Below are 15,762 nucleotides of genomic sequence, written 5' to 3'. Positions count from 1 at the left end.
AGTGAGGACCATGCTTATCTTATGAGACTTTTTAATAGAACATGCGACTTTTTCGTAAAAACGTGCGACTTTGGTAAAGCTGCTTACTGACAGATAAGGCTACTTTCACACTTGCGTTCAGAGCGGATCCGTCTGAGACGGATCCGCTCATATAATGCAGACGGTGGCTCCATTCAGAACGGATCAGTCTGCATTATATTGTTAAAAAATTTCTAAGTGTGAAAGTAGCCTCAGACGGATCCGTCCAGACTTTCAATGTAAAGTCAATGGGGGACGGATCCGTTTGAAGATTGAGCCATATTGTGTCATCTTCAAACGGATCCGTCCCCATTGACTTACATTGTAAGTCTGGACGGATCCGCACGCCTCCGCACGGCCAGGCGGACACCTGAACGCTGCATCCGCCTGCTGAGCGGAGCGGAGGCTGAACGCTGCCAGACTGATGCATTCTGAGCGGATCCGCGTCCACTCAGAATGCATTAGTGCTGGACGGATGCGTTCGGGGCCGCTTGTGAGCCCCTTCAAACGGAGCTCACAAGCGGACACCCGAACGCTAGTGTGAAAGTAGCCTAAACTGCTACCGTCAAACCACATTTATCACAGTCTTAAAGGGCCGATCATAAATCTGACTTGGCTAAAACTGACTTTAGCCATATGTAAAAGTGGAGTGAGCTGTCGGAGTCATGATAAATCTGGCCCTATGTGTTGTACCGCATTTAGTAATCATTTTAAGACACTTCTTTACATCTCGTTGGACAAAGAGGAGTGGCTTACTGAAAAGGGGGTATGGCCTCACAGGAAAGGGTTTGGCTTAAAATGTGGCACTGACAACAGATAGATGGTGTCAAGTTAGACTCAACAGTATAAAGATGCTCCAGGTTTCTCACCCAGCATCAGCCATTGTGATAAATCGAGCACTTGGCTCTAGTCGTAGTTCACGCTGTCTTACTATTAGAATGGGTAAATCTGCCCCTCTGAGCTGTATGGTTAATACTAGGATTGAAAGCATACAGAGGACCCATTGTCACGAGTAGGCAGTATTCATATGGAGAGGTGGTAGGATGCAGCGTCACCAATTAGGGGTGGAGGGATCTCCTGTGGAGTCCGCTGTATTCTCTCCTTGCTCCCATCAGCCATGAGGTGCAGTATTGCCTGTGCTAATAGGAGAGCGGACTTGTCACTGGAATATCCTGTCCTTACATAGATGTGGAATCATGTAAAATGTCATTCAAGAGTGAAATTTTCCTTTCACTTTTGAGAAAATATTAATTATACATACATTTTATATACTTTTTTTCTACATTGAAGTACAGAGCAGTTGGGGGTTTAAGGGGAACCTGTCTGTATCTTTAGTCATGTCCCATTAAACATGTTTCCAGTGAAACTCACAGCACTCCCATCTCAGAGATATAGAACCTCTCTATGTAATTGTGAAGCACGGAATCATTGGGGGCATTGATGGAGTTACCGTTGTGAAGCCACCCTTGTCAGCTGGATTCACATCCCCCTGGCATGAGATTTCAGTTGAGCAACTAATGACCTCTATAAGCTAGGAGGATGTCAATCAAACTAAGTTGGCCATTTTTTAGGGGGCAGAGTAAATCAGAATTCTGGAACATTTTGATTAGTAAACCTGCCCCACCTTGCCAGTGTGTAATCTGCCTATCTATGTAGTTAATCCATCTATCTAATATAATCTGTCTATCGATATATCTATCTAATCTGTCAATCTAATCTATCTAATTTATATATCTAATCTATGTAATCAAACCATCTAATCTAATCTGTCTCTCTAATCTATTATATATGTAATCTATCTATGTAATATGTCTATCAAACGTATTTATCAACCATATCTTACGTTACATATCTTATCCATCCAATCTAACGTATAATAGTATACTTGCAGGTTTTTAGAAGCTCTGGGATTTGCTTCAGATATTTACTAGTCAACATTACAGAACTTTATATCCTACATATCCTTCTGGATCCAAACAAATAATCATCTATACCCCTATGGAGTAAATGCATTGACCACCTGAGAAGAATCCGTTTTGGCAACTTCACCGATGACTTTCAGAACGCTTCGCAAATTTTCTCCCGTTTCATGGATAAGTAGATATCCCAGCAGCAGCGACACATGTGTGGGCACAGAGCTGGTGAAGGGAAGCACTGAAGACAGAGAAGCCAGCCAGCTGCAGGCCGCGGTCATATCATCTCTAAGCATGTTTAAGATCTTCAGGGTAGAGGTCACTGTGCAGTGCCAGGAAGCCAGGGGAAGAGGCAGCATCACAAACGGCTAAAGGGTAGAAAAGAAAAAGGCAATCAGTATTTATCAAATGGATTTTACACTGCTGTCGGGTCATAGGTTTCAGCAGTGTTTCAAGACTAACCTTCTAGGAAAATGGATTTTAATAGCTGATATGCTGCACTACTCCTACAATATTTTCTGACTGAGCTTGAGGTTGTGTTCACACACTCAGGAATTGCCTATGACATATCTGAAGTGAATTTCTCAAAGGCTCTCCATGAGAGATCCAAGGGTGAGTTCTGCCACAGATGTCACAGCAGGTCCACATATGGACGAGCCCCAGTCATTCAATGGGGCTAACCCACAGCTTTCCCTGCTGATCGCACACAAATAATGAACATGCTGTGGATTTTAACATCCGCAGTGCAATCAATAGTCCACTGCCTGAGAACTGGATATAAAATGCCCCATTCACGTGAAGCAAATTCTGCCAGGATTGGGATGTGGAATCTGAGCCTAAATCCTGACAGAATCATAAGGAGAAATTCATGCAGAGGTTTGTGCTGCAGAGATTTTATTATATGTCCGAATTGAAGCCACGGGGGGTTCCTGCTTGTGGTTTACATACATTCAATGGAGCTAAGCAGCGAGTGGGTCAGCAGCACTTGAAGTGAAAAACCATGGCACAAACCAAACTCCGCCATAGGAATGTACCCTAAATGTTAGGAATGTTAGGTTAGATCACCATCCGAATAAATGTCCAAAAATATCTAAACAGCTTCCATTATTGAATATGAATGTTTGGTTCCATACAATGTCTCTATAAGAAGGCTGAACATGGCCATAGCATGTAAAAAGTAGGGCGCATTCATAGGATGCTTGCAGTGCGTGTCAGAGACCCCAAAAGATACAGCACACATATGCTACTGTATAGGCATACAACTGCATCCGTTGTCCATAGACGCCTATATTACTGATCAGTACTTGTTCCAGCAATTCATCTTCCCATGTAAAAGGTAGAGCTATAAAGATATAGCATGTACAGTTCTGCCCTTTCATGCATCTCTTCTGGTAGTACTCTTAAGCACAAACAGCATGCTGTTAATCTTAGTCACCAAAATTCTAAATCTTTAACAGAGAGGGAAAAACTCGCTTTCCATTATGTGACCTGATCACAGTGGTTACTGGAAGTGACTTTGCATTGATATCCGAGGTAATAGACCTTTAAAACTCCATATATTAAACCTAAGAAAAGCTTTTCTTCTTCCTGTTTATATGGTATATAAGTATATGCTAGTACAGAATAGAATTTCAAATGAACCGGTGTTTAATATCAATACTATTGGCATATGTTTAAAATGTTAATATACAATACGAACTGTGAGTATTTGTATGCTTGGAACATTGCTTTGTATTTAACCCCTTAGTGACCACCCATACGTGTTTTTACGGCGGTCACTAAGGGGCCTTAGGCTGGGCCGCCGCGTTTTTATGGCGGCCCAGTCTAAGCGCGGCACGGCTCCCCTGTGCAGCGGGGAGCGCGGACGCGGCTCTCACATGAGAGCCGGGGCCCTGCTCGAACAACCCTGACCGGCAGAAGTGCCGATCCAGGCTGTTTAACCCTTTACATGCCGGGCGCAATGGCGCCCGCTGCATGTAAAGTGGTGACAGAGGGAGCAGACTCCCTCTGTCTCCCATCAGCACCCCGAAAATGCAATCGCGGGGTGCTGATGTGTTGGGAAGCTTACCTCGCTTCCGATCAGGGCCCTAAGCCTGTCTGCAGTTCTCTCCAGCAGGCTGTGCCTCTCTGGCGCAGCCTGCTGGTCAATCTTTGAATAGCATTGCTATTGAAATGTAATGCATTATAGAGATAATGCATTACATTTTAAAAGCAATCAAAATACTGTATTATAGTCCCCTTGTGGGACTTTTAAGTAGTAAAAAAATTGAAAAAAATACACTTTTATTAAATAAAAAATTCCATAAAATAAAAAAATATGCTTTTTTTTCCATTGAAAATACGCTTTTCAATGAAAAAAATTGCAAAAAGAAAATATCCCCCATATGTTTGGTATTGCTGCGTTCGTAACGACCCACACTACATAAATATTACATAAATGATCCCCTATGGTGAACGCCGTTAAAAAAAAAAAAAAAAAAAAAAAAAACGTAAAGACAGAATTTCTAATTTATTCTTAGTTTCCACAGAAAAAAAACGTGATAACAAGCGATCAAAAAGCGGCATTTACTCCAAAATGATACCAATAAAAAATACAAGTTGTCCCTCAAAAATCAAGCCCTCACACAACTCCATAGAAAAAGAAAAAAAAAAAAGTTCTGGGTCTTGTGAAGTAGCAATGCAAAATCATTTTTTTGGTTAATAAAAGGGGTTTCATTGGAAAACAAAAGTTGTAAAACTTAAAAAAAAAATTATAAGTATTTAGTATCACTGTAATCGTACTGACACAGAGAATAAAGATATTATGTTATTTGTACCGAAAAATGAACACCGAAAAATTTATAATGTAAAAACGCTGTGGCAGTATTGCTATTTTTTCCCATCTCCCTCCCAGAAAGAGTTAATAAAAGTTAATCAGAAAGTTATGTGTACCCCAAAATGGTGGCATTAAAAACTACAACTTGTCCCGTAAAAAACAAGCCCTCATAAAGCTATATAGACGAAAAAATAAAAAAGTTATAGCTCTTGAAACGAGACCATGAAAAAAGGAAGAAAAACACTTGGTCATAAAGGCCCGAACAGGCTTGGTCACTAAGGGGTTAAATAATACTTCTGTTCAATAAAATGAGAGTACACTAAACCTAAGAAGAGCAGCGGCATCACATGCCGACACGGCACCTAAACATTGACCATCTTTTCTCAAAAGTGTCAATTCTTTTCTGTGACTTACCATCATGACAAATGGCTCCACAATTACATTTCAAACAAAGAATCTGAACCTAAGCTAACAGTATGGACAGGAGCTATATATCAAGTCCTGTATTGGCATGGCAAATTCATCTTAGCATTATTTTCTCTGCAAACATCACAGTTACTGAGCAATCCATCCGACATATCATCTTTCCCAGGTTAAACATTCCTACTAAGCACACTAGGAATAAAACTCTTGTCATGTACATATGCCTTGAATTGAAGGAAATGGTTTCTAAAGTCTACATTCATTCCTTCACAGGGAATCTATCATCAGAAAATGAGCTATTGCTTAAAGGGAACCTGTCACTATGGAAATGCAATGTAAACTGCAGGCAGCATTTTATAGAGCAGGAGGAGCTGAGCAGATTGATCTATAGTTTTGTGGGAGATTTTATACATTTAAATCTCTGCTCTTTCTGGCTTCAGTTGTACACAGGGGAGGTGTTATCAGTGACTGACAGCATTCTCTGCTTAAGTGTGTATACAGACATAGCTTTCTGTCACTGATTGTTGTGCACGGAGGCTAGCTTACGTTCAGAAAAAGCAGAGATACACTCCTCAATATTGAAACTGCAACACCCAGAAGGAAGTCCGGGATTATAGAAATCTCAGGATTGGCAGACATGTTAATGATATTCACATGATTAAAAATGGAAGCAAAGTATTTAAAACAGCTTGCTTTATTCCATATTGAGTATGAGTGCCACGCCCAGAAATACACACACTTACATGCCTTGGCATGCTATCAGTGAGGTTATTAATGGTTGTTTGAGGAATGTTCTGCCACACTGAATGCAGTTGGGCACACAAATCACCTAAGATCCACTGCTGGCAGCATCCCCAGGTGTGCTCAATGGGAGAAAAAAGTCTAGAGACACTGCAGACCATGGTAGCATGTTTAGGCCACGCAGACTGCTCACAGTAGCATGAGCAAAATATGGCCTTGTGTTGTCCTGTTGAAAAACAGCTCCTGGGACACTTTGGTGCAATGGTCGTACCACTGGTTCCACTACCAAATCAATGCAACACCAAGCTGTTTGTGTACCTGAAATTAAGATTAAGATTACAGGGGTCCAGGCTACCATACATTTTGCCACCTCACACCATAATTCCAGGTGTAAGACTGCTGTGACATACTCTTTTAAGGGCCTCTTCATGACATTGCCCACATGGTCTCTACATCAATCTCTGGCTATCCTTGCATCTAAGACAAAAGTGGGGCTCATCACTGAAGAGGACAAATCTCTATTCCAGCCTCCATTGCTATCCTTCTGTGCATTATGATAGCCTTTGAGAGCAGTGGTGTGAGGTCAGTGGAACACCTATAGTGGATGTCTGGCTTTCAATGTCGTGTAAACACCTACTGATGGTTTATGTGGACACTGCTTGCTGCCCTAGACTAGGGATATGACATCCAACTTCACTTACAGTACAGAATGAATCACTATGAGTCATTCTTCTAAACAGACGACTCCTCAGTGCAAAAGTTCTTCTCTGTGCATCTCTTTCTATTGTTCTAGTTAATTGTTGTTTTCCCAATCACTGGGACACCACCTTGAACAATGCTGACATCTCAGCTTAGTCGCCTAGTGATCTGCAGGGGTGATAAACCAAGATCTCTGTTCAAGGAGTCTGTCCCTCTCAGTTTGTGATAAGTGTTGATAACTGGCACATCAACGGACAGGAGGCATCACATGACTTGATCTGATTTTTGAGGTTTCAGGTGGCTAAAAAACCTTACTTTAAATCTGGCTTTTATGCCCCTCTCATATGCCACAGACTGGAGCTAAGTGTTGAAAATCTGATTATCTGCAGATCTTAGAGACACCTGCTACTTTCTCGATTTGCATAAGCCTTAAAGGGGTTCTCCAGGAACAATAAAAAATATGAAAATACTTAAATATTATTTTATAATAAATATATTTACAAATACCCTTCATTACTTAGAATGGCTTGTTTTGTCTGGTCAGCAATCATTAGGAGAAATAAAATAGATGCCGTCTTATCAACACACACAAAACCTGTCCTAATCACACAGGCAGTACAAGTTACTTCACCACTAGACCTCTCTGCTCTACTTGTCAGGGATTATGATCCTCAATACAGGAGAATCTCTGTGGGAATGGAGATGATGAGGAGACCTGAGAGGAGGGTGAGGATGTGGCTAATGAGCAGCAGCACTTGTTTACAGTCTCCATTACCACAGCGCCACATTACCACAGTCCTGTCCTGTCCGTCCTCTCTGTACTTCATGTCTCCTCATGAACTAAATTCCCAGAGATTCAGCTAAAGTTCTTATCATCTATATTCAGGATTATAATCCCTGACAAGTAGGAGAGGGGGATGAGGCAGCTCTTTACCTCAGTGTTGTAAAAGTAACTTGTCCTCATGTGTGATCAGGACAGGTTTTGTGTGAACTAATGGGACAGCCATTATAAATAATGAAAGGTATTTGAGAATATATTTATAATTCGTTTGTTTTTTTTGTCCCACACTCTACAATGTAGAGTGTGGGACAAAAAGTGGTTGATGGCGCTGGGGGACATGGATATAATAGAGTCTACATGCTGGAAAAAGCCGGATCCCTGCTGGGTCCCATTATAGTCAAGGGGAATGACTGTGCTCCCGCCCCATCTGGCTATGCCAGATACAATAAACCGCGTGTCTATTGTACAGTACAATAGACCTGCAATCAGACAGGAACTCACTGCATTGTAAATTACTATAATTAGTTAGCATCAGAGGAACCGCCGTCAGGCCAGGAGATGCTGCTGACAATTGGGCCATGTTTCCTGGAGTGCACAAAGTCAAGTGGAAGCAACCTTTTAGATACCCGTCCTTGTAGAAAATGTCAAACAAAAAGTTACATAAACAGCAACAGACTGGGATCACCATAAATCTTTATCCTAATTACCACTTTTTCTTTCTCCTTCTCTGTGTCTTGTACTTTCTCCAAAACCGTTAGTGCCAATCGCTGTAAAGGCATTCCTCTATCTCTATCCTTCTCGCTGAAGCAGTCTGACAAGGTTGCTGATGATAATACATGTAATATCGGCATAATCAACACTTCAGCAATGGCTGGAGCTTTGCTTCCTTCTGGTAACACCAAAATCTTTAGAGCTGTATAAAAAAATAAAAATAAAATAAAAAAATATGAGAATGTGAAGTAGCCCAGGATCCATTCCTCAGCTGGTGCTATTCTCAATATACAGGGTTCCCTCAGTAGACACTGACCATATATTGTCAGGATAAGCTAGCAATGTCCTATCCACACTAATCTCTTAAACCACGCGACAGCAGGGCTAGAAAAGTAAGGACCCCACATTATCACCGCCTAGCTTTTTACGAAGAAATATGGATGAGCTTTGCAGTATAATGGTCCAATAAACAATAATCCACAAGACACTATACTTTGCTAATGAAGGCTAAAAGAGGACCTTCTCCTGACATGTCTGTTTTAGTGACTACTTGAATTTCCTGTGCAATAGAAATTGTGGGGCATCTACTCTTATGACCCCTATGTTGTGCCAGTCCTGTTATTGCTACTAGAAGGTTATTAATTACAATGGGTGTTACCAGTTGGGGGTGTGACCCTGTCAAACACAGCCCCACTGGTAAAACCCAGTTACAGATTAATACACTTCTAGTAGTAATAACTGAGAAACGGAACAGCATAGAGTTATATGAATAGATGCCCGAGAATAGTTATTGCATGGGGAATAATATTTCGAAACATGCAAGTCAGAAGTGGTGACAGAGCATCTTTAAAGGGAATATATTGTGTATTTAGAGTATTTTTAGGATCACAAGACTAATTTTTTAGGAGTAAAAAAATGTTTGCTTAAAAGTTCCTGCATTCATGGTGCTCCAGCAGTGCCAGACCTCCCTGACTACTTTCTTAATGACCCGGCAGAGCGCTCATACAGTACTTCACTGGATCAATGAGTGAGCTGTGCATCTGCCCACTTCTTTCTCTCCCTGACCGACCTGTGTGATCGGTGTAGGCAGGAGAGGAGGGTAAAAGATAATTCTGCTCCTGGAGAGGACTGTGAAAAACACAGCCCTCACCATGCTGAAAGTCCCCAGGGAGCAGGGAAACACAAGAAAGCTCTGACTTATTGTAGCTAAAGGACCATTAATGAGGTCACCAGTGGAAGGAGTAGACCAGTGTTTCCCAACCAGTGTGCCTCCAGCTGTTGCAAAACTACAACTCCCAGCATGCCTTGACAGCCTTTGGCTTTGCGGGCATGCTGGGAGTTGTAGTTTTGCAACAGCTGGAGGCACACTGGTTGGGAAACACTGGAGTAGACCAGTAAGAAGTCTACATAGTGGGCACTGCATTGTAGTGTACACGTAACTTCTGATGTTTACTGTGATGTTGAATCTGCTGTATTTTTTCAATGATCAAAAGAAGTCACACAGATTAACAAGATCTCACTGTAATGTATTAATTTCCCTCTACTCTAGACTGTTAAAAGTGACCCCTTCACCTCAAACTACCAAATAAACTTTAATTGGTAGAAAATATTCGTTTTCTACTTTAAACCTGGGGGCGTCTAATGGTCGGTAGAGTGTTACAGTCCAAAAAATGGGGTAATAATTTTGGTTTCAATTAGTCATATTACATTTAAGTCTTTAGAAAAGAAATAATGGGGCAGGTTCATTAGGACTGGTGTTCATTAGGATTATCAGAGCAAGATGTACCAAATTTAGGCTCAGGCCTTTGGCACATTTAGTGGCAGTCCACATAGCTGAAAATCAAATCTATGAGCTGGCATAGATTCAAACTATACTTTACTACAGTTCCTAATCGAATTGTGAGGCTGAGGAGGCCAAGACACCGGCTGCTAAGCCTTCCTACTTTTAATCACCACATCTGGCAACTCTGTCATCAATGACACAAAAATAGGGGTAATTTGTTATATTAAAACAGAACATTTACTAATGCAATTAAAAGATAGGCCCTAAATGTGAAAATCATACAACATGGTAAGATCAAGAGAGCGGCGGAGCAAATAACTCCGGTGTCATCAGGACGCAGACTGCAGCCTGGACGTTGACGACAGAGCGGTAGGAGTACGGTTATCAATCCCAAGTGTCGCCGAGCACCTTTACCTTATATTGTTTGGGTGCCGCCGTGCACATTGGTTTTCACTTCTGCTGGTCTTTGATCTTACCATGTTGTATGATTTTCACATTTAGGGCCTATCTTTTAATTGTATTAGTAAAAGTTATGTTTTAACATAATTACCACTATTTTTGTGTCATTGAATCTGAGTTATAGTGACGCCTACTCATGACAAGTATTATTGTCCTTTTTTTGATTCTCTGGTTACAAATCTGTCACCAGTTTTATGGTGCCCTATCAGATTGTAGCAAAAGGACCATGTTGATTCAAGTGACCAGCATTCAAGTGTCACATGATAAATTGGTGACAGACTTCCTTTATGTACAGCTGCAGTGCAGGAGAATGAGTGATCAGAGGAGGGTCAATTGACCAATAGTCACCAGGAAAAGATGAGTACAACACCTTCTACAGAGGAGTAACAGGGGGACATGTATACAGAGCATTGTATGTGCATATATTGCTGCTATCTTCCCTTATATCAGCAAAATCGAGAAATGTAAGAGAGCTTCCATTAAACCTCCATTCCTCTGCTGCTGCTAACCCAGTCTGCACAGCAAAGCTGATAAGTCAGTGCAGAAAAGTGGAAATGTCAGCTTAATGTGTGTGCTCTATATTTGCTTTAATGGAGTTGTTTATTAGCTGATTGGCAGGTGCCCCCACACCCCCTACGATCAAGTGTTTGGCATTAGCTCCAGAGTCAGAGGCCGGCAGCTCTGTCTGCTTTGTAGCGGACTGAGCTCGTCATTGCAGCGCTGTTCTCATTGCCTTTATTGAAGCGGTCTGCTTCCAACGCTATTGCCAAACAGCTAGTTGGCGATGGTGCGGGGAATAAAGATAGGCCATCAATCAATAAAAGGTGTACAGCCCTTCTATGGAAAGAATGCTACTATATGGTGTACAATAAAATGCAAAAATAGGTTTGCAATTTAACTTCTATGATGAGACGATACCAATCTTACATATCCAAAACTTCAGCTGCAAGAATTTTGATGACAACATATCCTTTCTAATTTCTTTCTACTGCGGTTTTGTTGAGGACAACTTACCGTATGTGGTTCAAGGCAAACAGTAGGTACACATCTTAGGAGAACTTAAAGTTTTAGACCTACCTAAATTTAGAATTTGCTTATGATGATTGCATGGAGACTGCAGCAGAAGCAAGCTAAGTCCAGTTAAAATCTGTTCTTTAGGAAAACCCTGCAATGTAAAAAAAATAAAAATAAATTCTATATTGATTATAGTCCATAATAGGAGAAGCAATATCTGATTGGTGGTGGTCCAACTCCCGCACTGCTGCCGATCAGCTGTTTGAGCTCCGGTAAGCTCTGCGGCCTCTTCCTAGACCAGGGACATCATGTTCATCGGTCACATGGCCTAGTCATGGTTGGTATGCTGTCAGCGCACTGCCAGGAAAGGTAAGTATAAGTTAGCAGGGGCCCGAATCTGCTGGGGAAAAGGGGGTTGGGGGGCACCTGTTATTTGAAGTGGTTGATGGCGCTGGGGGACATGGATGGAAATGGCATAGAAAGACTGATGGCGATGGGGGACATGGTATGGAGGGGCTGATCTGATGGCACTGAGTGAGTGGGGGACATGGTGGAAGGCATAGAGGCACTGGGGGAGGGGGACAGATGGCAAGGAGCCATTGGGGGAGGGGGAAAGATGGCAATGGATAGCATGGAGGGGCTGATGGCACTGGGGGAGTGGAGCTGAAGGCACTGGGGTGGGGGATAGCTGAATGCACTGGGGGAATAGAGCTGATGGTACTGGGGGATAGTGGAGCTGATGGTACTGGGGGGGAACTGATGCACTTGGGCTGATCGCACAGGGAGGAACGAAGGGTGTTAGGGACTCATGGCAGGGGGTCTGATGAGTTTTTATAAAGGAAAACAGTATTTTAACTCATTAGAATACTCAATCGTAAAAATAATCAGTAGAATACTTGATTACTAAAATAATCGTTTGCTGCACCCCTACTATAGGGTATATTGATATCCATTGTGTCATGCTGCTATAAAGATTGGCATGTCTATTTTTTCCCACTTACTTTTTTCAGCAGGTTGATATTTTCTTCCAGAATTTGTAGGAGGGTGGAGCAGTCACCAGTGACTTTTAGGCTGTACTCACACACACACAAAGCCTGTAGTGACAGCAGACAAAGCTCATTTCTCCAAAAGTCAGAATGTTCAAAAAATTTTGTACACAGATCCTTCATGTACATGGTAGCTTCTGTCACTTGTGCACAATCTGAGAGCTGTAAGAAATGAAACACAACAACCGATAAAGGAATGCAGTTTAAAACAAATCAATTTCTATACAAGTCACTTAAAAAGAACGACAAAATGATATATAGTTTAGTGGGGGGAAAAAATAAAAAAATAAACAACTGGCATCAGGTACAATGAGCAACAGAAATACATGCTAAACCAAACGGGCAGGTTACTGTCCTTGATCAGGATGAAAACGGACACGCTGGCCATACAAGCCAATACCCTCAGTTCTTACACTGTGAGCGCACTATATAGAGATCAATGCAGACATCTCGTCCCTGTGGTAAGTACAAGCGAATGTGTATACTGCACACTATAGCATATGATAAGCAAAGTGTAGGTGCTGCACTTGAGCAAGCACACCGCTATGTACACCTGACTTTTTATGGTAGCTAGATAGTCCTATATTAGCTTGGTAGTATTCTTGAAAGGAGACCACAACGGGGAGAGTTACTAAACAGAGTCTGGCACCATCAAAACCCATTTCAAATTGAAGGGGTTGTCCAAAAGATAAAAATGTAAAAAAAAAAAAAAGCACTGAACCAGTACATAGACTGTGCCTGGTACTGCAAGTCAGCTCCATTTAACTGAGTGGATGTGTGCTGCGATACTACACACAACCTATGGGTAGGAGTGGCGCTGTTTCTGGAAAAAGCGGTCATGTTTTGTTTGTTTTTCCTGGATGAAGGTTAAATTTCACAAACAAAATCCATTCAGTGCACCATTGCTCCACAAGTAATGCCACCCAGGCCTCCCCCTGTTTGATTGACAGGCCCTGAGACTTTAGAGTGGGTAGCTGATGCAGGGAAAACCAGGCTTTGCCCACAGCTCATTGAAGACCCTAACTGGATAAATTGAAAAATTCCAAATGGGGTAGAATTGGGGAAAAAACAAATTCTGATCAAGGTTTTTATTTTTTTTACACTGTACATTATGCGGTAAAATTGACCCGTTATCTTCATTCTCCAGGTCAGTACGGTTCCAACTATACCACACTTGTATAATTTTAATTTAAAATGAACACTTGTATAATTTTAATTTTACGTTTTAATACAGAAAAAAAATTAAAACCTTAAGAAATTTTTTTTTTTTTCTCATAACCATTATCTGACTCCTATAACTTTTTTGTAGCTAGGAGTACAGGGCTGTGTGAGGGTCATTTTTTGCGGGACGATCTGTTCTTTTCAGTGATATCAATTTTAAGTGTGTGCAACTTTTTGATCACTTTTTATTAAAAAAATGATTGGGCAGTTGAAGTGACAAAAAATGGCAAATTGGTTGTTTTTATTTTATTTCCCGCTACGCCATTTGCTATATGCCATTAATATTGCTACATTTTAATCGTATGGGCATTTTCGCACACGGCGATGCCCATGATTTTTTTTATTTTTTATTGGTTAAGTATTTTTATTTTAAGGAAAGGGGGGTGATTTGAACTTTTTTTTTTTTTTTTTTATATTTGTAAAAACTTTTTTTTAACTTTTTTTTTAAGTCACCTTGGGGTGACAATAACTGCCAATCATTCGATTGCCCATAGTATTCAGTGATGGCTAAATAGCCATAATTGAAGACTTCATTTGCACTATATCAATACAAGGCTGCCACCTAGTGGCCTGTATTGATATATACATCTAATTGACTCTGAAGCCTGCTTGAGGCCAAGATCAATTAGCGCAAGGTAACAGATTCCCCGATCTTAGCCGGGGAAAGCTGTTAACGGAACAGAAGTGCGCGACTTCCGGTTCCGGTCTGTGCAGATGCCGCATACATGGGCCGCGGGTCTCTGCTATTTAAAATAGCAGAAACCTTGCGGCTAAGGCACCCGCTGCACATGCGAGCGGGCACCATGTTTAGGGATCTGACCCAGCTACATCATGGGTCCTTAAACGGTTAAGATTGCTGTTTCATATGTCAGTCATGATAAGTCTTCGGCTACTTTCCCACCAGCGTTTTTGCTGGATCCGGCAGGGTTAAGCAAAAACGCTTCCGTTACGAATAATACAACCATCTGCACCCGTTATGAAGGATCCGGTTGTATTATCTTTAACATAGCCGATCAGTAATGAACTCCATTGAAAGTCAATGGGGGACGGATCCGTTTTCTATTGTGTCTTGCTCCGCATCCCAGGACGAAAAGCAAACTGCAGCATGCTGCAGTATGCTCTCCGGAATGACAACGGAACGTAATGCATTTTGGAGCATTCCGGTCTGTTCAGTTACGTTTTGTCCCCATTGACAATGAATAGGGACAAAACTGAAGCGTTTTTTTTCCGGTATTGAGATCCGTCATACCACATTCTAGTGTTCAAGTAGCCTTAGCGAAAAGTGTGTTTGGTTACAATTTGTCAAATGTAGGGCATCTAGGCCTGTTCTAAAGAGAGAAAATAATTTGTATCCCTGTTCGAGATAACACTACAAACTTTTAATGCCACTCTTTTACAGTGAAAAGTCACAAATATTAGTGCAAATATCATCTACGTCATCATTTGGAACTTTTTTACATAAAAAATAGTGCTGCAAATTCTTTGATAATCTCTTAACAGTCACGTTATGAAAAACCCTCCCAAAAATGTCACTTTTTATTGTAGTTTTTTAAATGTGTGATGGTAGTAAATCTTTTTGGTGCACAACTCCGGGGACACTATTGCATTTTTCTAACCCCCTAGTGACATCATTCATTTTAGCCTTATGGACCAATAATATTTCCCCCTTGTGTTCCAGCAGTCATAACTTTTTAAATTTTTTCTTCAAATTTTTTATTTTTTTATTTTGTCGGATTAGTTGTATTTTTTTTAGGAACCATTTTGAGCTATATATAGTGTATTAAATAACTTTTATTATTTTATTTTTAGGGGGAAAGAAAAAACTGCTATGTTTACATTATTTTGTGGAATTTATTTATGGCGTTCACCGTGTGATAAAGATAACAATTTTATTATGTGGCTCACTAAAATGATGATAATGCCACATTTCTATATATTTTTTTTATATATTTTATTAATTTGCCTTTCCTCCTGCACCCTGTCAGCTCTGCAACTGCTCCCCCTTGTATTGTTTGAAAGCTGGCATGCCAAACAATGACAGCAATATCTTCAGTACAGGGGAAGATATCACTGTTAGAAATTGGGAAGCAGTGAATGCAGCTGAAAGTGAAAGTAAAAGCAGGTTTTATCCGCAATTA

The 15,762-nt window shown here is 41.0% G+C and overlaps 1 protein-coding gene across 1 annotated transcript in view; it reads right to left on the bottom strand.

The window, feature by feature from the left end:
- FOCAD (focadhesin) overlaps positions 1-15,762 on the bottom strand; it is a 226,511-nt gene that overhangs the window by 123,797 nt on the left and 86,952 nt on the right. Inside the window, 4 exon segments of the mRNA XM_044300978.1 lie at positions 2,039-2,299; positions 8,098-8,303; positions 11,421-11,508; positions 12,359-12,565. Coding sequence (XP_044156913.1) covers positions 2,039-2,299; positions 8,098-8,303; positions 11,421-11,508; positions 12,359-12,565 — 762 coding nt within the window.

This window comes from Bufo gargarizans, chromosome 7, assembly GCF_014858855.1.
Source record: "Bufo gargarizans isolate SCDJY-AF-19 chromosome 7, ASM1485885v1, whole genome shotgun sequence".
Lineage (NCBI taxonomy): Eukaryota > Metazoa > Chordata > Amphibia > Anura > Bufonidae > Bufo > Bufo gargarizans.
Note: the sequence above shows the minus strand (reverse complement) of the source record. Positions and strands in the feature narration are given on the sequence as shown.